The sequence below is a fragment of the Typopeltis vanoorti genome, chromosome 6 (assembly GCF_054136105.1).
Source record: "Typopeltis vanoorti isolate ZY-2024b chromosome 6, IOZ_Tvanoo_1.0, whole genome shotgun sequence".
Taxonomy (NCBI): Eukaryota; Metazoa; Arthropoda; class Arachnida; order Uropygi; family Thelyphonidae; genus Typopeltis; species Typopeltis vanoorti.
The window spans coordinates 130,690,110-130,714,124 of record NC_143554.1 but is presented as its reverse complement, the minus strand read 5'-3'; the positions used below and the strand labels follow the sequence as shown (position 1 = coordinate 130,714,124).

At 36.7% G+C, this 24,015-nt stretch overlaps 1 protein-coding gene across 4 annotated transcripts in view; it reads left to right on the top strand.

Moving 5' to 3' along the window:
- The window catches only part of LOC150105947 (uncharacterized), a 261,696-nt gene that overhangs the window by 104,257 nt on the left and 133,424 nt on the right, over positions 1–24,015 (top strand). For all 4 annotated transcript variants that reach the window (XR_016548463.1, XM_090394430.1, XM_090394428.1 and 1 more), the window contains exons 4-5: positions 12,669–12,798; positions 19,367–19,464. Coding sequence is in view for 3 of the 4 variants with exons in the window: in XM_090394430.1 (XP_090250556.1) it covers positions 12,669–12,798; positions 19,367–19,464 (228 nt within the window). In the remaining variant the exon portion in view is untranslated. The remainder of the gene's footprint in view (positions 1–12,668; positions 12,799–19,366; positions 19,465–24,015) is intronic.

Genomic DNA, 24,015 nt, shown 5'->3' with positions numbered 1-24,015 from the left:
GAATAAAGTTGATGCCCCACACAATGAAAATCCTAGAAAGGATTCTTGATGGAAGATAGGAAGGAGGTGGAGATTGCAAAGGATCAATTTGGCTTGATGGCTGGTCAATCAACGCCAGATGCTATCTTTGGGTTACGGCAGATGATGGAAAAGTTTCGAGAGAAACAATGGGAGCTACATCTGGTGTTTATTGTCTGGAGAAAGTGTACAATAGAGTGCCAAGGCAAGAAGTCTGGAGGTGTCTGAGGGAGAAGAAGTTAACAGAGAAATATGTCAGATTGGTGCAGGAGATGTACAGAAATGTGAAGACAAGAGTTTGGTCCTGCCTGAGAGAGAGATGGAAAGTTTTCAAGTGACAGTTGGCTTGCATCAAGGGTCAGCATTAAGTTCGTTCCTGTTTAATATTGTGGTGGAGGTGGTAACAGAGGAGGTGAGAGAAGATGTGTCTTGGACAATGTTGTATGTGGATGACATCGTGCTGTGTGCAGAATCGAGAGAAGAAGTGGCAGCTAAACTGGAAAGATGGAGGAAAGTACTGGAAGAAATGAGGAGGTATGAGACTGAGCAGAAGTAAGACAGAGTATATGTGTTGCAAAGTGGATGGCAGCCAGGAGACAGATGTGGAGCTGGAAGGAAATGTCATAAGGAAGGTTAGGGACTTTAGATACTTAGGTTCAACAGTGAAAGAGGATGGAGAGAGAGATGGCTGGAGTGCTATGCAATAAGAGGGTGCCAATCAATTTAAAAGGCAAAATCTACAGGAGAGTAATGAAACCAGCTATGACGTATGCTATGGGAACTGGGGCCCTGAGAAAAAATAACATCAGCAGGATGGAGGTAGTGGAGATGAGAATGCTTAGGTAGATGTGTGGTGTGACCAAAAAGGATGGTCTGAAAAATGACTGTGTAAGGTGAAAATTATGAACTTAGGAGTGAAGATACAGGAGGCAAGGTTGAGATGGTTTGGTCATGTGATGAGGTGGGAAGACAAGTATGTGGGAAGAAAGGTCATGCAGATGGTAATAAATTTAGTTTAATCCTTTATCCAAGTGTGAGCAAAACAAAGTTTGCACCTGAAAATATCTTCAGGACTGTGGTAAGGTAGTACAGCACCAGGAAGCTCATAGCAAAGGTGGAGCAAGCTAACATCACTCCTATCCCAGTATCTCCCATAATGCAAAACACATCTCCTTGCGGATATGTATCATGTATAATGCAGATGGATGTGCATGGGAGGAGGAAGAATGGGAGCTAAAGAAGAGATGGAGGGAGCTGGTAGAAGAGGACTTGAGGATGAAGAACTTGGATGTGGTTACAGCCCAAGACAGGAGATTGTGGAGGAGACTCACTAAAAACAGCTACCCTACTTAAGTGGGACAAGCTCCAGAAGAAAAAGAAGATTGAAGTGATATTTGATACAGTAGATGTTCACTTACTGTGATTAATCAGGACAAAAAAAAATTAACAATAAGGAAAGAATCAACTGTTTTGTTATTTAATTTTTTTTTTATGTTTTGCCCATACACGAGAAGTTGGTTGGTCAATTTGTAGTATATTAGCACCATGTATGGGAAGAGAATTGGAAAATAAGGAACTTGTTCACATTGAATTTGAAGGCCTGTGCATTGTATTCCTTGAAAAATGTATGGGAAAGGCTGTTTTCTCAACACAGCAGCAGGAATGATGGAGGAGGAAGAGGAATTTGTTCTATGAATATAGAGTTTGATTGTGAAGGGATGTTAGGTGGCAGCTGCATGTGTTTCAATGGATTTGGTAGAGAGGAGGATTTATTGATGATAGTTCTGATGATCATTTGCCATGGAAATATCTATAGAAGATGCATGTAATAGATACGAGTGTGGTAAGAAAAGCAAAAAAGGATTACGAAAGAACATTGGCCATGCAAGCTAAAGAGAATCCTAAACAGTTTTTTTGATATGTTGCAAGTAAAAGAAAAAATGTATATTGCAGAATGATTTTAAAGAATGCCGATAGTAGGGAGGTAACTGAATCAGTTGATATAGTTGAGTTACTGAACGAGCACTTTGCAAGAATATATCATCCAGGTGGTGACATTGCAGAAATGAATGAACCAATAGATTATACAGGAATTGTGGTGAATGAAGTGGAGGTGAGTAGACTATTGCAAAACCTCAATGTCAATACATCTGTGGGATTGTATGGTATACCAGCTCGTGTCGTACATGAAGCGGCTAAAGAATTATCAGTACCTTGACCATTTTGTTTAATTTGAGTCTCGGGTCTGGGTTAGTCCCAAGGGGAAAATAGTTCCACTGCATAAAGGAGGTTCCAAAACTGCTGTTGTAAATTACCGACCGATCAGCATATCAGGAATCATTGTCAAGGTCTTGGAGAAATTAGTCAAGAAAAGAATACAGGATTGGATAGATGAAAATGGGATATTGTATGGGGGACAACATGGTTTTGTGAAGGGTAGATCATGCCTCAGTAACTTGCTCACGTTTTATAACACAGTGACGGCTGAACTGGATAAGGTAATGGGCTTACAGTGATTCTACTGGACCTTGCCAAGGCCTTTGACAGGATACCACATGGAACTCTAATCAGTAAACTGGAGCAGATGGGGATGGATGGATATAGGGTTGGTGAGATGGATAGGAGGGTGGTTGACGGAGAGATACCAGAGAGTGGTTTATTCAGGAGTGGAGTCTAAAAGACGCCTTGTGACTAGTGGAGTGCCATAGGGCTCTGTTCTTGGACCACTGCTTTTCAATTTGTTCATCAATGATATAGGAAAGGATCTGAAAGGAAGTGTTCACTTGTTTGCTGATGATGCAAAGTTGGGTAGAGCAATAGTGTTATATCTTCGTTATCTTTCGTTATTGTTAAAGATATATTGTCTATTTTTTTCTCTTACTTGCTTCACTGATATAATATGCTAATATACTTCCTTAAAGTGTGCCTAACATGACTCTACCTAGGAATGATTTCTTTTCAGACACTGGCAAATTTTTTTTTATTGCTGCACCAGCCAAAGTCCTATAATATGAGCTTATTCAAAATTCAGGGAATATTCCTAGGTTAATTGGCATTCATTCTAATATACACTCAATAGATACTGGTACTAATTGCAATCGTGGCCAATAATCTATTGCTCAAACACTTTCATTCAGTTCTCTCCCGCTGTGGTTCTATATTTTTGCAAATGGTAATTTGAATTCTTAAAATCAGGCATGAGTCAGGCATATACAACAAAACATGTTTATTGGAACAAATTACACTTTACAACTATAATTGGAATAGGATACTAAGCTTTTCAAAATCTCTTGCTAAGTTAGTTACTCAATGCTAATTTAACAAAACACTCACAGATCAAATTGCTAATCGCACACAGACTATAGAACATTGAAACTAGCTAACTATGTTATTCTAAATCAAACTCTTATTGCATGCTACATTAAAAAAACATTTCACAACCCATCACTATTCTGGTATAGATCATCTACAAAATTACAAATTCACATATAATCTGTCACATGCAGCTAAAATTTCACTCCTGACATTCCTTTGTTCAGCAGAATTACTCTATCTTAAAATACAAATCCTTATTATAGTCCACTATGAATTGTCCACTTAATATAATCTAACATTATATTCTGTCTCATTCAAACACATAGTAAAGGTCTTGACATTACCTGATCTTTTTCCGAAGGTCTGTTAACGGCCACGTGTTGTTCAGGTCCTCCTTCGATCGGTTGCTTCTGCAATAGGCTTACGACTACGCCGTCCACTTTACATTCTTCAGGACTTGAACTTCTCACTGCTTCGATACAGTGTTGTCTCTGCTCCTACTAGAGTGTGACATCCGGCGACTGGCACAATTTTTGCGTAGGCCGATGATTCGCGTGCTGCTTGTCATGGAATCTTGTTCAGCTTACTCAGAATGCCTGTCTGCTATCCGGCATTATGGGACCCTCTCGCTCGTTCCTACTCCGTCCGCTAGTCAGGAATCCTCGAGGTGAAGTCAGGAACAACCAAAAAAAAAGCCTCGCATTATCGCGTGCATTGCCTTATATTTTGTCCCTTCTTTTCCACACGACCCTTAGTTTTCATGCCCTCAAGATGATCCTCAAAGTCCTAGCTGCCATTAGGTGCTGTATTCTAGGGAATCCCACTTGCGTCATCTTCCCCGTACGTTGTAGCTTGCGGCATTATGGCCGATACGTGCGTATGTAACTCAACCTTTGCACTCGTACTCTTAACTTCTTTGGCGACTTATTAAGTTTAAGACAGCTTAATGGGACAAGATTATACTACTATTTCCTTATTACAAATTCATTAATCCGATAATCCTTCAGTTTAGTTTTCAACTACAAGATTTTCTAGTGCGATTTACATGTTATTACACAGCTTCCTATACAACATAAATTCAGAACTGTATGCTGTTAACCAGGTATTATCTGAGTTAGCCAAATTCTTATGTTAGAATAATTTCTTGAAGTTCGTCCATTCAGGATCTAACAATAGTGAGTGGACAGGATGTCAAAATTTTGCAGGATGATTTGGATAGTTTGGAGGATTGGGCTAGGGAAAATGGATGTCAATTTAATGTGGCAAAGTGTAAGGTTATGCATTTTGGGGTGAAAAGATTAGCAGCAGTATATCACATTGGTGGAACCGTACTCCAGGAGATTGATGAGGCCAGGGATTTGGGAGTGTTGGTGGATAGGGAATTGAAGTTTAGGGGGCACATTGCAAAAGTGGCTAAATCAGCTCATCAAATCACTTGGCTTCTAAAAAATACTTTAACAAGCAGAGACAAACACGTTATTGTTCCTCTGTATCGAGCCTTGATAAGACCCCATCTAGACTATTGTGCCCAAATATGGGCGTCAGAGTTTCTTCTTGATGGGGAGGAGGTGGAGAGGATCCAGAGATGAGTGACCAAGATGATAGCAGGTCTGTGGAATGAACCTTATGAGAACAGGTTGAAGAATTGTTGGTTGCAAAAATTGGTCGATAGGTGGAAAAGGGATGATATGATTGAGACATTCAAATTACTGAAGGGTCTTTATAAGATTAATCCAGAAGATATTTTTGAGAATAGGACTGGTGGTGGGAGGACTAGGGGCCATTCATGGAAGCTGGGCAAGAATGTGGTTAGCAGGGGTGTTAGAGCTAGGTTTTTTACTTGGAGAGTGGTGAATGAGTGGAATAGGCTGCCAGAGTCTGTTGTGGGTGCTATGACCGTGAATGAGTTCAAGGCGAGGTATGATAGATACCGTGTGAATGTCGAATAGTTGTTCTTGACATGATGTTAGGGCCTCCCTCGATGAGTCTGTCGACTCCTTGGAGTTGCCTGGAATAATAATAATAATACTATACTTATGTGAGACTGTTCAGTGAGTTGGTAAGAGATTGAGGCATTGATCAGTCTGACTGCACTCTTCTACACTACATTGATATTTTTAGGGAGCTCTTAGGGGCGCCTCCCGATATGTACAAAAAAGCTGTTCTGGGATTAAGTAATGCCTTGAATGAAAGAATAATTCTAATCTTTTGGATGCTGAAGCGGCAATGGTTGTAATGTGTTTATGCTAAGAGAGTCTTGATGTCAAGATAATCACCAGGAGAGAAATCGCATCTTGCCTAGAGACTTGGGTGTTGTCAAAGGTAAGGCAAGGATAATATGGTTCTTTTTTACGGGAAATAAGGCAGAATTGTTTTTTGCAGGCCATGAAATTGACAAGGTTATCCGATTCCTATCGAATAATGATTTGGAGATCAGAATTTAGGCTTGCAGAGACTGTTGCTCTGTGAGTTGTAGTGGTTTATGTTTTGGTGGATACCTGGATCCACCTCTGAATCCTACACCTCATCGTCCTCATGGAATTTGGGACAGATATTAGAGTGGCCTGTTTAGAGCCTTATATAGGGGAACAATACTTCTCCATCTTGTTAGTGTATTCTTCAAATATAATCTGATATGCTTTTTTCACTACCTTTGTGATATGCCTCCTAAAATTCAACTCACTAAACACAATCATCCCCAAGTCCCTCGCCTCATCAGTTTCCTGCATTTCAATTTCATCAATATAGTACACAACTTGTGATCTCTTCTTTCCGAAGTGCATCACCTTATACTGAATATTTCCTTTCAAATCATTTCTTATATCATTAATGTACAAAATAAACAAAAGAGGACCAAATACTGAGTTCTGTGGTACATCAGTGGTCACCTGCCTTCTTCTGGATTCAACTCCTGAATAAACAATTGTTTGATATCTGTCCATCAGCCACCATCTAATTCAAATCATCAGATTCATATCCATCCCCATTTGCTTCAATTTATACAACATAATTGTATGTGGAATCTGTCAAATGCCTTTGCAAAGTCTAGCAATATCACTTGGTTGCCGTTTCCCTTATCCAACTCCATTGTCATTTTATTATAAAAAGTAAGCAAATTACTAAGGCAAGACCTACCCTTCTCAAAACCATGCTGTCCCTATGAAGGATTATATTCCGATCCACCCAGTCCTGTATTATGTCTTTCACTAATTTCTCCAATATCTTAACCATCACTCTTAGAGTGGAATCACTGCTCTTCTATCTGTTTGCTGCTCAGCATCCTTTTCAATATCGCAGTCTCAGGGTTACCTTTATCACTTTTGTAGTATGTCCTCTAAACTTCAAGTTTCTATCAGTCATCACCCCAAGGTCCCTTTTTTCCTCCACTTTCTCTAATACAGTTCTTCCAACAGAGTATGCAGCCTCCCATTGATTGATCCCAAACCTAAAGGCCATACATTTAGTTGAATTTAACTGAAACCTCATTCATTTTCCTATCTGTCTTTCTCATTCATATCCTTCTGAAGGGCTTTACTTATTTCACTATGATTGTTAATGATTACAGGAAAATAAATGAACCTCAATAAAGGAACCTAGGTTTTTACCATTATAAATGATGAGTGATTCCAGCATAGCAGTACATGGAGACTCCATAATTAGAGGACTAGTTACTGAGAGAGAGTCCGTAAGGTCTGCTATCCAGGAGGGAGAATGAGTAGGATAATTAAGCTTTGGACATGAGGAAGAAATGAGCAAGACAGTTAGTCGTGATTGTGGGGACAAATGATCTAAGTGGACATTAAGAGGATGTGGGGATGAATATCAGGAGGCTATTGAGAAGAGTGAAAGATAACAGTGTAGTAGGAAAGGTTGTCAGTGTGTTGCCGAGGTATGATGATGAGCTGCGATGGAGAGCAAAAAAAATCATGAATGGTATGCTAGCAGAAATATTTGAGGAGAAGGGAGTACAGTTTGTGGATGTATGGCATGTGTTTGAGAGAGAAGAACGAAATTATACAGGCATGATGGGTTGCATTTGAATAGCTTTGGAGTGAGTGTACTGGAGAAAGTGTTACTGTATGGAAGTACAGTGTGTGGAAGTGTGTGATGCATGCAAGAGATCAGAAGAAAGAGATGAAGGGAAAAATCTGGAGAGTAGTATTGAAGAGACAGAAGTGCTTGGCAGTGGAAACAGTAGTAGTGTGAGAGATGAAGAGAGAATGTGAATGCAAGAGGAATACGGGGAAAGCCCAGGTGGACAGGGAGACATGGTGTAGGGAGAGTGGATGCTGAAAATGGCAGTGAATGTGTGTATGAAGATAGAGTATATTGCGATGTGGGTGGGGAAGTTGAGACTGAGCAGATATATATGGTGTAGGGAGAGTGGTAAGTGGTGATAAAGGTGATTGGGCAGGTGTGGTGGGGAAATCACAACCAACAAATGGCTTGGAGAACTGGTTATAGATGTAAAAATGAACTGCTCTGTTTGTTTACAGTATCAGAAATAAGGAGGATGAAATGGTTTCAGAGATTGAGTTTATTGTCCCGAAAATCATTGGAATAAGTGAAACATGGTTGAATGAAGATGATATTGTAATGGGAATATCAATGGAAGGATACAGTATTTTTCACAAGGATAGAAAGCACAAGAAAGGAGGGGAGTGCTGCTGATGATAGCAGAGGAATTATGGCTGAATAATGTAGACATGAAAGAGGGAAATAGTGACAATGGTTATGAGGCTGTGTGGTGTAACATGGAGATTGAGAGGAAGACATATTTAGTTGGAAGCTGTTCAAATTCAACCCATTATGCCTGTATAATTTTGTTCTTCCCTCAAACACATGCTATACATCCACAAACTTACTCCCTTCTCCTCAAATATTTCTGCTAGCATACCATTCATGATTTTTTTTGCTCTCCATCGCAGCTCATCATCATACCTCGGCAACACACTGACAACCTTTCCTACTACACTGTTATCTTTCACTCTTCTCAATAGCCTCCTGATATTCATCCTCACATCCTCCTAATGTCCACATAGATCATTTGTCCCCCACAATCACGACTAACTCTCTTGCTCATTTCTTCCTCATGCCCAATGCCTTAATCATCCTACTCATTTCTCCCACCTGGATAGCAGCCCTTATGGACTCTCTCACAGTAACTAGTCCTCTAATTATGAAGTCTCTATATACTGCTATCCTGGAATCACTCGTCAATTATAATTACTATAGGCCTGGAAATGTGGAGGGTGCTAATGAAGAAATATATAAACAACTTGGATTAGTGAACAAAGGAAAGGTAATTATTATGGGTGATTTTAATTATGGTGATACAGATTGGAATGAAGAGATAGCATTTGGGAATAAAGATAATGAATTTCTAGAGTTCTTGAGAGATAAGTATCTCAGGTAGCCTGTAATGGAGGGCATGCGCGGATCAAAATTTATAGATATGATCATTTCATCAGAGGATGTAATTGCGAGAGTGGTTTCACACTTTCCTCTAGTTGGTGAAAGTGATCACCAGTAAAGAACATGAAGTGTCAGAGAAGTGTATTTTTCATAAGCAAACTTTCAGTCAGTGCGTAAAGTATTTACGAAAATAATGAGCCAAAAAGCCTCAGTTCGGCGATGCAAAATTATATAAATCAAGTGGATATTGACTCCAGTATTATTTCATAGCTGAATGTCGAAACTATGAAAGTTTCATACGAAATTTGACCAGTGAACTTATGGGTTTAGTAAATACTTTATACACCAACTGAGAGTTCACTTACAAAAAATATACTTCTCCAACTTTAAGTTCCTAGTACTGAACGAGAGTTTTTGCTCTCTTAAGATTACTGCCTGTTCTCTGAGGAGAACCAACCAGCATGAAACAGCTGTCAGGCCAGTGAAACCTTATCAAAATGGACCAATAAAAGGCAAATATATGGACACTTGGACAAGCGATAAAGTTTTCTATATGGTCCATGCTAGGGCAACTCGTAAGTGCCGGCAAGTGTATTCCCAGAAGCTCTCTGGTCAAATTTCATATGAAACTTTCATAGTTTCTACATTCGGCTTTGAAATAATTCTGGATTTAATATCCACTTAATTTATATAATTCTGTATACAAAGACTAATTTTCCAGCCTGACTAAGCAAACTGATAACACCTGTGCTCTCAACTGATAGATTCAAATCCCACTGCAGCCATGAATGTTTATAAATATTTTAAGCATTAGATAAGTTTAATTGGCTAGTGTGAGACTGATATAATATGCTTCTTATAGGTGAAGTAGCTTGAAAGAAGTTCCACATTTAAAATCTAGAGCAGGATTTCTGGATTATCATCCTCTTAGCTTTTTTTTTTATTATTATTTATTTTTTTTTTAAGTTGAGCCCATACACGAGGTTGGTTGATCAAAGTAGATTGATACTACAGTCATTAGTACTGTATATGGGTAATGGGTTGAGAAAGAAGAAATTTATTTATGTTTAATTTAAAAGCCTCTATATTGTATTCCTTGGGAAACACATCAGGAGGGAAAATGTTCCACAAAACAGTAGTAGCAGGGATGAAGGAGAAGGAAAAGAAACTTGTTCTGTAGGTGTCAAGGTGTATGTAAAGGGATGTTGAGCAGCAGCTGCACATGCTCCAATGGGCTTAGTATTAAGTGGGGGAATTATTGATGCTATTTCAGATGAACATTTGCCATGGAAATATTTATAGAATACACATATTGCAGAGACCAAAAGTCTTTGTGAAAGTGGGAGGAGTGAGTTGGTAAGAGATGGATTATTAATCAATCTAATTGCTCTCCTTTGTATTGAGAGAAGCATTTTGAGGGAGCTCTTAGAGGCCCCCACTTCATATGTGAGAGCATTCAATAGCTGGATGGATTTGTGATTTTTATAAGGTTAACAGCTGTTCAGAAGTGAAGTAACGTCTTGAGAGAAAGAGAAATCCTAGTTTTTTAGAAACCGAGGATATAATGGTTGTGATGTGTTTTTGCCAGGAGAGGCTTGATGTCATAGGAGGAATTCCAAGAAGAGAAATCTCATATTGTCTGGAAATTTGGATGTTGTCGAAAATAATACTGGCAGAAAATGGTTCTTTTTTTCTGGGGGGGGGGGGGGGGGAATAAGACAGAACTAGGTTTTAGTAGCATTGAAATTGATGAGGTTATCTGAACCACAATTTGAGAATGGCTAGGAGATCATAATTAAGGGTAGTGGTGATTGATGTTCTGTAGTTTCAGGTGATAATAATAAGTTTAGTTTAATCCTTTATCCAAGTGTGAGCAAACAAAGTTTGCGCCTGGCAGACACCAAGGCAGAAGCAATGAGAGGTCATCACAACCTATAGGAGTTGCCAAAGGGTGTACAACCTTATTACTGAATTACTCTGGATTCAGAGAAAGTTGTTGAGAGTTTATTTTTCACTTGGTTAGACTATAATAAGTTTAGTTTAATCCTTTATCCAAGTGTGAGCAAACAAAGTTTGCACCTGAAAGTATCTTCAGGACTGGGGTGAGGTAGCACAACACCGGGCAACTCGTTGCAAAGGTGGAGAAAGGTCTCATCGCTTCTATCTCAGTATCTCCCAAAATGCAAAGCACATCTCCTTGCGGATATGTGTAACGCTATGCATTAAGGCAAGGGCCACTTCCCATACCGGTTTCGACCTTTATTGAGGTCTCGTCAGTGGGAGCTAGTCCCAGTAGTGGAGACACCAAGACACCAAGAAGCCTTGGTGTCTCCACTACTTGCCAGTGGGAGACACCGGCCAACTAAATTTGCCTGGTATCTCCCACTGATGAGACCTCAATAAAGGTCGAAACCAGTATGGGTAGTGGCCTTTGCCTTAATGCATAGCATTACACATATCCGCAAGGAGATGTGTTTTGCATTATGGGAGATACTGAGATAGGAGTGATGAGAGCTTTCTCCACTTTTGCAACGAGTTTCCCGGTATTGTACTACCTTACCCCAGTCCTGAAGATACTTTCAGGTGCAAACTTTGTTTGCTCACACTTGGTTAAAGGATTAAACTAAACTTATTATAGTCTAACCAATTAAAATATAAACTTTCAACATCAGTTTGAGGTGAGTTGTGTAGAGTAAGGTTTATCAAATGAAAGGGAGAGTGCAATGTGCTGTCATCTATAAAACCGTGTATTGGGTTGGAGGTCAACTAAAGTAGATCATTGATATATAGCAGGAAGAGGGTTGGTGAAAGAACAGAACCTCGTGGAACCCTGGCATTAGTTGAATGGTGAGAGAATACGGAACCATCCACCATCACACAAGTGTGCATCCAGACAGAAAGCTAGTAATCCAACTACAGAAGTCCTGAGACAGACCAAATGATGGAAGTTTGCTTAGTAAGTCTTTGTGCCAGATCCAATCAAAGGCTTTGGAGATATAAGTGCAACTGCTTGAGATTCACCAAACTTCTCCATGGCATTTGTCCAGAGATGGGTGATATATGTGAGTAAATCTCCTGTTGATCAGCAGCGACTGAATCCATACTGGTGGTTGTTTATTAGCTGGGTGCCTTTGAGGTAATGTAGGAGTTGGGAATTGATGGTTTTCTCCATTAGTTTAGACAGGACTGAGGTGAGTGAGATAGGGTGGTAGTTAGACTTGGGAATGGGTTGAATATAGGCCAATTTCCAGACTGTGTGATAGATATGTGGAGTAAGGAAGTATATACAGGCGACATAGGATAGGAGTTAGTTCTAGTGACAGATCTTCAGGACAACTGGAGGAATGCCATCAGGACCAGGAGACTTTTTTGTGTGTCTGATATGGACAATATTTTTCTGATCTCTTTCTGGCAATAGGATATAGGGGGCATTGTATGTTGGGCATCTGGAATGGTTGGGGGGCATTTACCATTGTCATTTATATGTGCATCAGAGGCAAAAGTGTGAAGCCAGGAGATTATCCTATGTGGGATTCGAACCTACAGCCGCTTTTCTGCAGGCTTTTTCTGTGGGTGATGATAGGGGTAGGAATAGTGTCGGGTTAAAGTTACAACAACCGATTGCTTTGGCAAGAGACCAAAAGGCTTGGTTTCCTTTGCTTACTATAGTATACCTTAGTTTACTATAGTTAGCTTATTATAGTTTACCATAGTACTAATGTGTGATAGGTTTCTAAACCTTATGTGGATCGGATTCATATAAGAAAAAATTATAAGGATAATTATAATTATTTATAATTATAACTAATCAAAAATGTAAAGCCTTAATATATTTTTTCTTGTTTAACACATTTTTTGTATATAAATATATTTTATTTTTTACAAACTCGCCTTGAATTTTGTACTTTTTTTTTCTCTAGAAAGGTGACGCAGCCAGTTCTGTTGAACTTCTAAAAGATAGCCTTCGTAAAAAACTAAACCAAATTAAGAATACTGAAGTTAAGAGGCTGCAACAGCTTATCAAGGATTCAGCAGTGCTGTACAAGACTCGTATGACATATTTATTGTTAACTCTTATATAGCAATAACAATAACAAAAATTTAAACCGAATCATACAACTGATGGGGGGGGGGGGGAAATATGTTAAGATTGCAAATGCAAAATGCACATTTTAGTTCCTTTATTCTAATATCCTAACGTTAAACTTAATTTTCAAGCATAATCCTAAATTTTTGTTATGATTGTTAAAAGTATTGTTGTTATTAAAAATAGTTACATATTATATTAAAAAAACATGAAGTGTCCTGATGAGTCTGTTGACTCCCTGGAGGTTACCAAATAATAATAATATTAATCCATAATAACTGTTATGGGGTTCTGGTGACCCAAAATTTGAATAGTGATGACTTTTACAAATATTTTTAACTCTATAAAGTTAGGCAATATATTTGAAAACACAATAGCATTGGTTGATTTTTCTTTGGAATATATTTATATATATATATATAAATGTGGGTGTGTGCTTGTGTGTGTGCGCGTGCGCACCTATATAAGAGCTAGAACATCATAACAACCTACTTGGTAGCATGTTGGCCCTCTATTGGCTGAGATAGCTGCTTATACCCTGCTTGACATTGACTCCACTAGACCACAGAATATGTCCTGAGGAATTCTGGATCAACTAGACAACATTCCTGAAAGATGATCAAGCAAGGCACTGGTGTCAGAGAATTAGGCAGCCAGGGATGCACACTGATTGCTTTGATATGCTTCTTTGAACCAGTGTAATTTTGTGACATAGGGCATTGTCTTGCTGGAAAAGTCCAGATCCATCAGGATACATTGTCTCAGGTAAGAATTAGCAGTGTGCTCAATGGGACCCTATGACCATGAGAATAATCCTGATACCAGGATACTGCCACCACTGGTCTGTGCAGTCTAGTTGCAGGGATGCTCATAATTTTTTGGTTCATGAGGGTGCATATTTTATGTGTATACACAGAGATGTCGACAGCTAATGCAAGACCTGGGTAAAAGAACTTACTGGGCTCTCTGAAGTGGGGGGAAAAATAGGAGAAAAAAATTTACTCCTGGGTCCTTAAAAATCGCAGGCCCAGGGAATCTTACCCTCCTTCTTCCCCCTCCTCCTTTTCATCGGAGTTGTATATACTTATTTATATACTTTCAGTGTATATATATATATATATATATATAATAAAATAATGAACAGCCTATTTTTTTACCCACTGCAGGGTGGAGGCCTCTCCCAAGGGAGTTTTGGGTCTACTACTCCCATAGCGACCCAGTCCATATTGGGAGAGTGTATCTATACTTGGGTGAATGAATGTATGAAGGTGGAAGACAATCGCAAACATCCATGCCTATGCGGGATTCGAACCTGCAGCCTCTTGGCTGGATATGCTAACTACTCAGCCAACCAGGCCAGCATATATATATATATATATATATAAATTATTTTAAATGACTGATACTGAGAGATAAAGAGATGACATGGTTTATTTAAAAAGATACTACTAGTTTACTAGTTTCGTTGAATGGATCAACCATGTCATCTCTTTATCTCTCAGTATCAGTTATTTAAAATAATTTATAATATTTTCTACCGAGTAAAAATGAATATTCACAATATTATATATATATGTATGTATGTATGTATATCCCATCTCATTTCTATCTTCCCTTTCAAGTGTTAGGCTCAATAGCCTGTCACGGCCAAGTAACTTTGCTTCTTAGAAGCCATACTATTTATGATAGAGTGGGTAATCTTATCTGCATTGTAAAATACTTTGGCCCTAAATTATGTGTTCCTCTGGCCAGTTTGCCTGATTTGCATAATGAAAAACCTAACTTACCTGGAGGGGGGAACCCTTTATTTCCATACGAGACCAGCTAACTCACCTTTGGTTGCTCAAATTAGCTCTTTTCACTATCCTGCGATACAACTTCAATTCTCCTTGGCTGCAGTTCATCAGCTATCATCAATAACCCCTCCCCCCATGAAGACACAGATTAGGGAAATGCCATTTGTAAAGTCTGGTAGATTAAGACAAGGAGATAAAAGGGTGATATGAGACATATATGTTGGTAAGTGGTTGTTACCAGATTAATGTTGAAGAAATTTTCCATATAATGAAGGAAGACAGGTAAAAGATGTCATCCCTGAAAACTGAATAAGGAGAGGAAAATGAAGAGTAGTTTTTTTTTGCATGGAGAGTGACTGGTGTGTAGAATACATGAAATGAGATTGGATTGGATTGAGTACAGAAACATTCAACAATATGTCTTTGACTGCATCGATGTCTGGTGGTGGTGATGAAGGTGATAGTAATAAAAATCCACATGATATCCTGCTGCACATTTTCCTGTTGGTACTACAGACTTGGAAAATGTGTGGCCTTATATTTTGTGAGTTAGTGCATTATTAGTGTGTTATTTGCAAATCAAACATTACAGTTACAGCAGTGTAAAATCATATGTTGAGTTTTAACAAAAGAAAATTGTAATTGAATTTTTGGTGTACATATGAACATAGTGTGGTGATAAAATTTTCATTATCATATATATGATCTCAATAGAATCTGTTGACTCATCTTGGAATATCTGGTCTGTCCTGGCTTATCACCATGACATAAAGGAATTAAACTAACAGTTCTGACTATCCATCCTGTCAGTATATTGTGCTCATATTTTGGTCACCAAGATTTGAATGGTATGAAATAATGAAATGATATTAGGACTGTACAATGCTAGATATGAGGATAGGCTGAAAGAATCCAAACTACAGAGTTTGGTAGATAGAAGATGAAGAAGTGGAGGGATATGGTTGAGACATTTAAGCTGTTGAAAGGTTATTAGATTGTCAATGGGGGGATTTTTCATATGGTAGAATGTGGGATTGAAGGAACAAGGACAAGGGGCCATCCCAAGAGGATAAGAAATAAGTTTTTTTGTATGTTAGAGTGGTTAGAGCAGTGGTCTCCAAACTTTTTTGATCGCGTACCCCCAAGACAGAAAAAATAAATAGCGTGTGCCCCCAATTGATTGAACAAAAATCTATTGTAATAATCCATTTATCCATTTTGTGAGGGTTAATTTGTGAAATTTAAATATAATTCATTTACTATTGATAATATCAAACACTTTTAAAAAATGTAAGCAATTTTGATAATATTAATTCACTATTTCTAGTGTAAACGTAAAAGTAAGCACAAAAAGGCGTTGGAATTGCACAGAAACAATATATACTAAAAATCGTTAAACTTACTACTAATAGTCAAATAATTAATACAAATATGGTGTCATCTGTAAATAGCAGGATAACTAAGCAATTTTCCTTCTCTAGTTGGGCTTGTCAACACTAGGATGCTCTACAAACAATGGCAATGATAAGAAGTAAGAGATTTACTCCTTAGTTTTAAAAAACATGACAGGTTTGCCACGGACAATTATGTGTGCAAAGTCGCCCAATGTGTGCTACTCGCAAATTTAAGTTTACAGGATCTTTATAACGTCTTTGTCTATATTAGATAAGAAAGTAATATTCTTTATCTTTAATTAATTACTTATTTTTTTTCCTATCAATATAAAATTTTTTTGATGTACCCCACGTATCGACTCACGTACCCCCTGGGGCATGCGTACCCCACTTTGGAGACCACTGGGTTAGAGCATGGAATGCATTACTTGAGAAGGTGGTTAAAACTGCAAACAGATGAGTTGAAGGAGTGACATCATAGACTTTGTATTGTCTAGCATTGACCTCCCACAACGAGTCTTATGACTCCAGGAAATTCATAATAATAATAATAATATGTCAATCATTCTTACTGCTTGTTGATGTGGTAAGAGATAAGACAGATATTGGAAAGAAATCATTTTTTTAACTGAAAATTTTACAGATGGTGAATTGAAACTAGTATTAAATATTCTTGAATACTTTCTAATAATAATAATCATCATCATCATGCATATCAAGGATTTAGGCTTAGTATGGTCTGTTCCGGCCTTAGAAGTCATTGTTGAATCGTTTAAGAGGACGTCCGGTTTGCTTTTTCCTAATGGCTTGTATTTTAAGGCTTGTTTTGGTAATCTTTCTGTTTTCATTCTTTGAACATGTTCCATCCATTTATGTTTATATTTTTTAATTTTTTCTATTACTGGTTCTTGGTTTAATTCTTTCATAATTTCTTCATTTCTTTTTTGATCAAATAGGGTATACTTTGCAGTTTTTCTCATAAACTTTATTTCTGCTGTTGTTAATCTTTGTTTGTCTTTTTGTTTTATTGTCCAGATTTCGCTTCCATATATTAAGACTGGTAGGACTAATGTATTTATACTTTTTAGTCTGGTTTGTTTTTGAACTAGGTTTGGTTTAAATATAGAGTTAATTACACCTGTTATTTTTAAATATTTTGCAATTTTTACGTTTATATCTTTTTCATTTTCATACGCGATCATACATCCTAGGAAGTTAAATGAATTCACCTGTTCTAAGATCTTGTTATCTATTACTATTTTAGTTCTTACTGGATCTTGTCCTTTAAAGGCCATAGTTTTTGATTTTTCCGTTGATATTATCATACCATAATCTTTGGATATCTCATTTAGATTTAAAATAGCTTTCTGTAAGTTATCTTCAGAATTTGTAATTATTATTTGGTCGTCTGCAAAGAGGAGAGTGTTTAAGTTAACTGTAGGTGAAAGTTTAACTCCATGATGTAAATTTTTACTCCATTTTATTATTATTTCATTTAAGTAGATATTAAAAAGAGTTGCTGAGAGGGGACATCCCTGTCGGACCCCTTGGTTTATCTCTCTCATATATGATAGCTCGTGATTTAATCTTATTTGTATTTGATTATTTTCATATATACTTGTGATAGCTTTTAGGATATTATTTGGTATTTGTCTTTCTTTTAACTTTGTCAAATGCTTTTACAAAGCCAATAAATGCAATATGTGTTTCTAAATTGTATTCTCTTCTTTTCTCTATTATTAATTTTAGGCAAAAGGCTGGGTCTATACATGATCGTCCTTTTCTAAATCCATTCTGTACTTCTAAATAAAGTTTTCGGAATATTTCATTAGTTTGCTATTTAAGATTCTGCTATATATTTTGTAACAGGAATTTAGTATGCTTATACCTCTATAGTTTTTAGGGTCATCTCTATTACCTTTTTTAAAGATAGGAATCACAATTGCTTTTTTCATTCTATTGGGGGGGATACCAGTTGAATAAATTTTATTTAAAAATAATAAGAGTCTTTCTTTGAATCTAGTTCCTGCATATTTATATAGTTCTGAACGTAGTTTATCTTCTCCGGGTGATTTTCCGTTTCTTGTTTCTTTCAGGCTGATTTCTAATTCTTCTTTAGTTATTTCCTTTTCATTTTCGTTAATGGTTTGCCAGTTGTCTTTTTTAAAATATTTGTCTGTCCGCAATTCTGTGTAGTAATTTAGAAATTCTTCTAATTTCAATTCAGTATTTAATTTTATGTTTTCTTTGGTATCTGCATTTAAGTGTTTCAAAATTTTATATACATTGGGTCTTATTTGATATAAATCATGTTCTAAATTAGAAACAAATTTGTTCCATGATTCTCTATGTCTTTTTCTGACTTCTCTTTTAGCTATGGCTCTTATTCTTTTATATTCTATTTCATCTTCTAATCTTTTACTGCTTAACCATTTGTGATAAGCTTCGTTTTTCTTTTTGATTATTTCTTTCATTGTATCATCCCAGATCTTCAGTTTTTTCCTTTTTTTAAATTTTTGGTCTTTCAAAATTTTGATGTCTTTTCATTTAGTATAAAGTAATCTAATATTGATTTCCATCCTCTTGCTGCCCAAGTATATTTATGTATATCTTTATGTTTATAGAAGGAATGCATTATTTTTAGGTTATTATAAACTACAAAGTCAATCAATTTTTTACCATTCCTGTTTAGAGTATGTTCTCCATGTATTCCTATATTATTATTAATTTTCGTGTTTCCAATTCTTGCATTTAAGTCTCCTGCTAAAATTACATAATCATTTTTATTTATTTTATTATATATGTTTTGTAGCTGATTATAAAAATCAATATTATCATGTTCTCTTCCCTCTTCTGGGGCATATAAACCAATTATTGTTAAATAGCCTCTATCTATTTTTATTCTAGCTTCTATTATTCTTTCATTCCATAATTTATAATGTTTTAACTGTTTTGAAAGGGAGTTATGAATCCAAATGATGACTCCTGCTTGTGCTCTTTGGTCCCTGTCAACTCCACTGTATATCACATTAAAATTTCAGTTCTCATGGATCCTTTTAATTTCTTTTTTGTTTCAGTTATTACTGCTATTTTCATTTCTATTTCAAATTCTATTTCTTTATATGCTATTCCTCTTACATTCCAGTTTGCTACGTGTATTATATTTTGTCGTTTCCATTTTTGTTTTACCTTTTCCATTCCAGGGTCGTTTCCTATAGATTCAATCCGATTATCTTTTTCTGTCAGCTTACTAGTAGAATTTACTAGTAGAACTAATAATTATAATTATATATATATATATATATATATATATATATATATGTTTATTTATTTATTTTTAGTTGAGGAACGCAAACGAGTCTTCAGGCAGTTAGAGCATTTGAATTTTTACAATCATAACACTTTTGAAGCTGAAGATTTAAAAAAACTTCTCCAGGCTGTAAGAATATTTCTTTTGATAAAAATATTACTTTCAATAATTGTGATGCAAAATATTCTTTATGGATCATTTAAGTTGTATATATAACTCTCAACCTCTCATGCTTTAGAGACAGTTCTGTTTAGAATTCATCTCTGAACATGCATGCAAAAATGACTGTTATCATCACCATCACCATCAAATTGCTGACACATACCATCAAGGGGTATACAAGATCCTATGACAGTACTATATAGTCAAATTTACATTATTACTAATCTCCTATCTGCCACTTTTCAGCACTGTCAGTCTAATAATTTATCTTCTGGTGCCTTTCTAACTGCATCAATCCACCAATATCTTGGTCTTCCTCTAGGTTTTTTTTTTCTCTATCATACTACCATCAAACACTTGTTTTGTTAACCTTACCTCTGCCATTCTTTTAAAATAACCATAGCCCTTAGATTGGTTCTGCTTGTACACTCCTGAATGCTAACAGTGCAAAGTTCCATCTAATTATCTTTATTTTTCATATTATTCTGCCACTGATGCCCTTAGTTCACTCCCCTAATTTGTCTAAGAACTTTCATGTCTATATTCTGTAGGCTTTGATTATTTGTCATAATTTCTAACCCAGCTCTCAGACCTATAAATTAAAATTGATTTGAACATAATATTCCATATAAATTTATTCATTTGATCTAACCATACCAGTTTTGCTTATTCTGTTAATGCTATCTAATGTAATTTTTTTTGCATAATGTGATCCATGTAGATCAGGGCTTCCCAACCCTATGCCGGCGGGCACCATGGCATCCGTCGACCAATTTGTGTGTGCCCACCGCTGTTCAACCATGTGCCGTATAGTTTGAAATAATACAAGATAAAAATCGTTTTTCGGTTCCACATACCTTTGCAAATCATTGTTTTCAACCATGAATATCATAAAATCAAAATATAGATCACGACTCACTGATGAGCATCTTGATGATTGTTTAAGAACTGGAATATCATCATATTCTCCTAAATATGAAACACTGGCCAATGAAATGCAATGCCAAAGATCACACTAACTTACATATATATATATATTTAAATTTTTATATAATGTAAACTTTTAAGTAATAAAACATTTTATTGTAATGTAAACTTTGTATGTATTCATTTAACAAAAATTCAAAAAATTTGCTTGAAAAAATGGATGGTGCCCGTCGCCCCACTGGTATTTTAGAATGTGCTCTAGGAAACAAAAAGGTTAGGAACCTCTGATGTAGATGATAAAACAAACATGATGATATAACACAATCAAAAGATTGAGTTAGTGCCAAAAAAATGTATAAATCTCAGAAAAAAGCAGCATGAGTTTTCACATTCAGGAGTCTTAAGCAATTCTTGGGATCCTTTTTCTTTGCACTTTGATCAGTCAGTAAGCAAACCATATGGTTTCATTATGGTAAAATTGTGGAGACCACTACTCGTAACTTCCAGGGATGGCCTCTTGTCATCACTCCTTCCCGCTGTTCAACCAAGCAAAAGAACTCCCCAGTGTCAACCCTGTAACCACCTCTCAACAGTTTAAAAGTCTCAATCATATCACCTCTCCTTCTTCTATCCACCAAACTCTGCAGTCCACATTCTCTCAGCCGATCCTCATAACTATCCTTGTACAGTCCTGAAACCATCTTTGTCATCAGTCTTTGTATCCTTTCCACAGTTAATTTATCCCCTTCAAATCCTGGGGACCAAATCTGAGAACAATAGTCCAAGTGTGGTCTGATCAGAGACTTATACAACGGAATGATAACCCTCTTATCTCTGCAGGTCAGTGTCCTTCTCATAATAGCAGCAATCCTCTGTGTTACCTTCAACACCTTTGCAATATGTCCCCTAAACTTCAGGTTTCTATCAATCATCAACCCCAGATCTCTTGTCTCCCCTACTTCCTCCAGTATAACTCCTCCCATAGAGTATGCAGCATCCCATCGATGTTTCCCAAACCTCAAGACCTTACATTTTGCTGCATTAAACTGACACCCCTTCCCCCCATTCATTTGCCCATCTATCTAGCTTATTTAAATCCTCTTGCAGGGCTACCACATCTGCACTATTACTAATAATCCTTCCCAGCTTCGCATCATCCGCAAACAACTGAATATCCCCCTGCAATCCACTGGCTATGTCATTGATATAAAAGTTAAATAATATAGGTCCTAGTACTGAGCCCTGTGGGATCCCACTTGTAACCCTCTGCCTCCTGGAAACTGCTCCACCATACACAACTCTCTGATACCTATCCATTCGTATTCACACACAAACTACATTATAGTATACTACAGTATTACTAATTTTTATAACTGTTGACCCTGTCTCATCTCTGATGAGAAAAAAAAAGTACCCATATATAAAATTACACCCTTAGTGATTGGCTGAAGTTCTGATTATCTAGAGTATTGTTATTTTTTATACTGGAAAACATTTTTGCTGTGAGTATTAGAACATTATTATTAATCATTTCTGGTTTTGAAGGGCATTGGTTTGCTGTTAGTGGTATTTCTAGGTAGCAATATATAGTTGCCTAGGCAGCAATGGTATATAGTGCTGTTCTCATTTGGTATCTGTGTTCACTATGTGAGTTAACATTATTCTATTTGATGCTTAAGATTGAGATTGCTAGTGACCTAAAGTTCTCATTTATTTTATATCTGAATTGTGTGACCTAGAATCTGTCTGTTAAGTATATTAATAACTGTTTTTGGCATCTTAAAACAGTTCATTGATTGCCCTTTCTCAATTGTTCTCTGGGGATTAATTCAGATGGATGTTATATGGATATCAAAGGTAGACTGTCTATATCTAATCTAATCTATATTCTTGAGATTTTCAAGCCAGCATACTACAGATTATGACCTAAATATGTAGTTCAAAACATTGAATAATTAGTTTGTTTTATTTTAAATTAAAGTATTATTCCAGCATACTAGATTTCCACATATTTCACTGTGTAACAATGAAATAAAAAATCTAACGTTTTATTTATTGGAATTGTCCTTTGGATTTCCTGGACATTGTTGACTTACTTTAAAAAAAAAAAAAAAAAAAAAAAAAAAAGTGAGCAAGAATCTAAAAATATCTGAAAGTTTTTTGGATTAGTCTCTTGTATTACTTGCAGTCCAGCCTCTGTAACTACTTTAATGTTGTATTCTGAAACAGAAGAGGTTATGGGTCTCCATAGTATGTTTGGCAAGTGCCTCCATAGTGCAATTGGAAGAGTGACGGTACATTGCACCCTTCAATTGGAATAGGCCTAAGTTCGATTCTCGTCGTGACAGAAAGAATCTTTATCTGGATAATTTTCAATTGAAGGTGAGTGAGTCGATCTCATATGGAGATAGCGGGGTTTTTTCTCCTGGAAACTCTGGTTTTTCATCCCACATACAGACAAATCGGCCCTTCAGAACACGCGCAATTTACATACATAAAATACTAATTGTGGTGAAGGTGGGCGGTAGAAGGCGTTGATGGAGATAATTCGTAGTAGAGGTTCGGTGTAGTGGTTGAGACAGTTGTATCAGTTGAAACAGTTTTAGGTGTCCTCTGCGATGAGTCTTCAGACTCCTTGGAGGTGTCAGGAATAATAATAATAAAAAAAAAAGAATAATAATTCTCTTGAAAATATTAACTCACACTGCAGCAGAAAGGAAGGGAGAGAATAAAAACTGCAATTGTGTGGAGAGTAAAAATAGTATCAGCCACTTCAGGTCTCCAGTAAGCATTGGTGGGAATTTCATCAGGTGATGAAGATCATTTGTAGCCTGATAGGTCTAGTTTGCATTTCTTCCAACTGCAAAGGTATTCTTTTGCTGTGGGAATACTTACTGTGTCTGTCAGGGTCCCTTTTATAGAAACAAGCCATACTATGAATAGGTGAAGTTGACAGTTAACAGGGAAAGGCTGTGTTTTGTGCTACACCTGCCTAGTGGCTCATGGTGATGCTGCCAACATCAGAAAAAAAAAAAAATCTTGTTTACTTCTATAAAGAAGTAAACAAGATGGTGGATTGTCATCAGATAAATGATAGGAGAGATCAAAGATGGTATTTTACTAAGGTTCTATAAAGAGGTATAATAACCTGCTTGTCTGTGTGTGGTGTGTAGGCATCATCCTTCAGGTGAGTGAGTGAGTGAATGAGTAGAAGAATGTTCATATGATGCTGAATGTACTCCCTTAGGTTCTAAAATTGAGTGGGATGGTCAACACAAGGTATAATGGAGGTTGTGGATCAAAGAGAATGTAAATTAAAGATCCCCAAAAATTATATTCTTGGTTTCATCCTTTATCCAAGTGTGAACAAACAAAGTTTGTATGTGAAGTCATTCACAACTGGGCTACTTGTATATATAGAGGCTAATGACTTCACATCAATTGCCTTATATCCCATAATGCAATGCACACATCCTTATGGACATGTATAATACTATGCATTATAGGAAGGGCCACTGTCCAGACCAGTTTCAGCCGTTATTGAGTTTTCATCAGTGAGAGCCAGACCCAGAAGAAATACTAAGGTTGAAG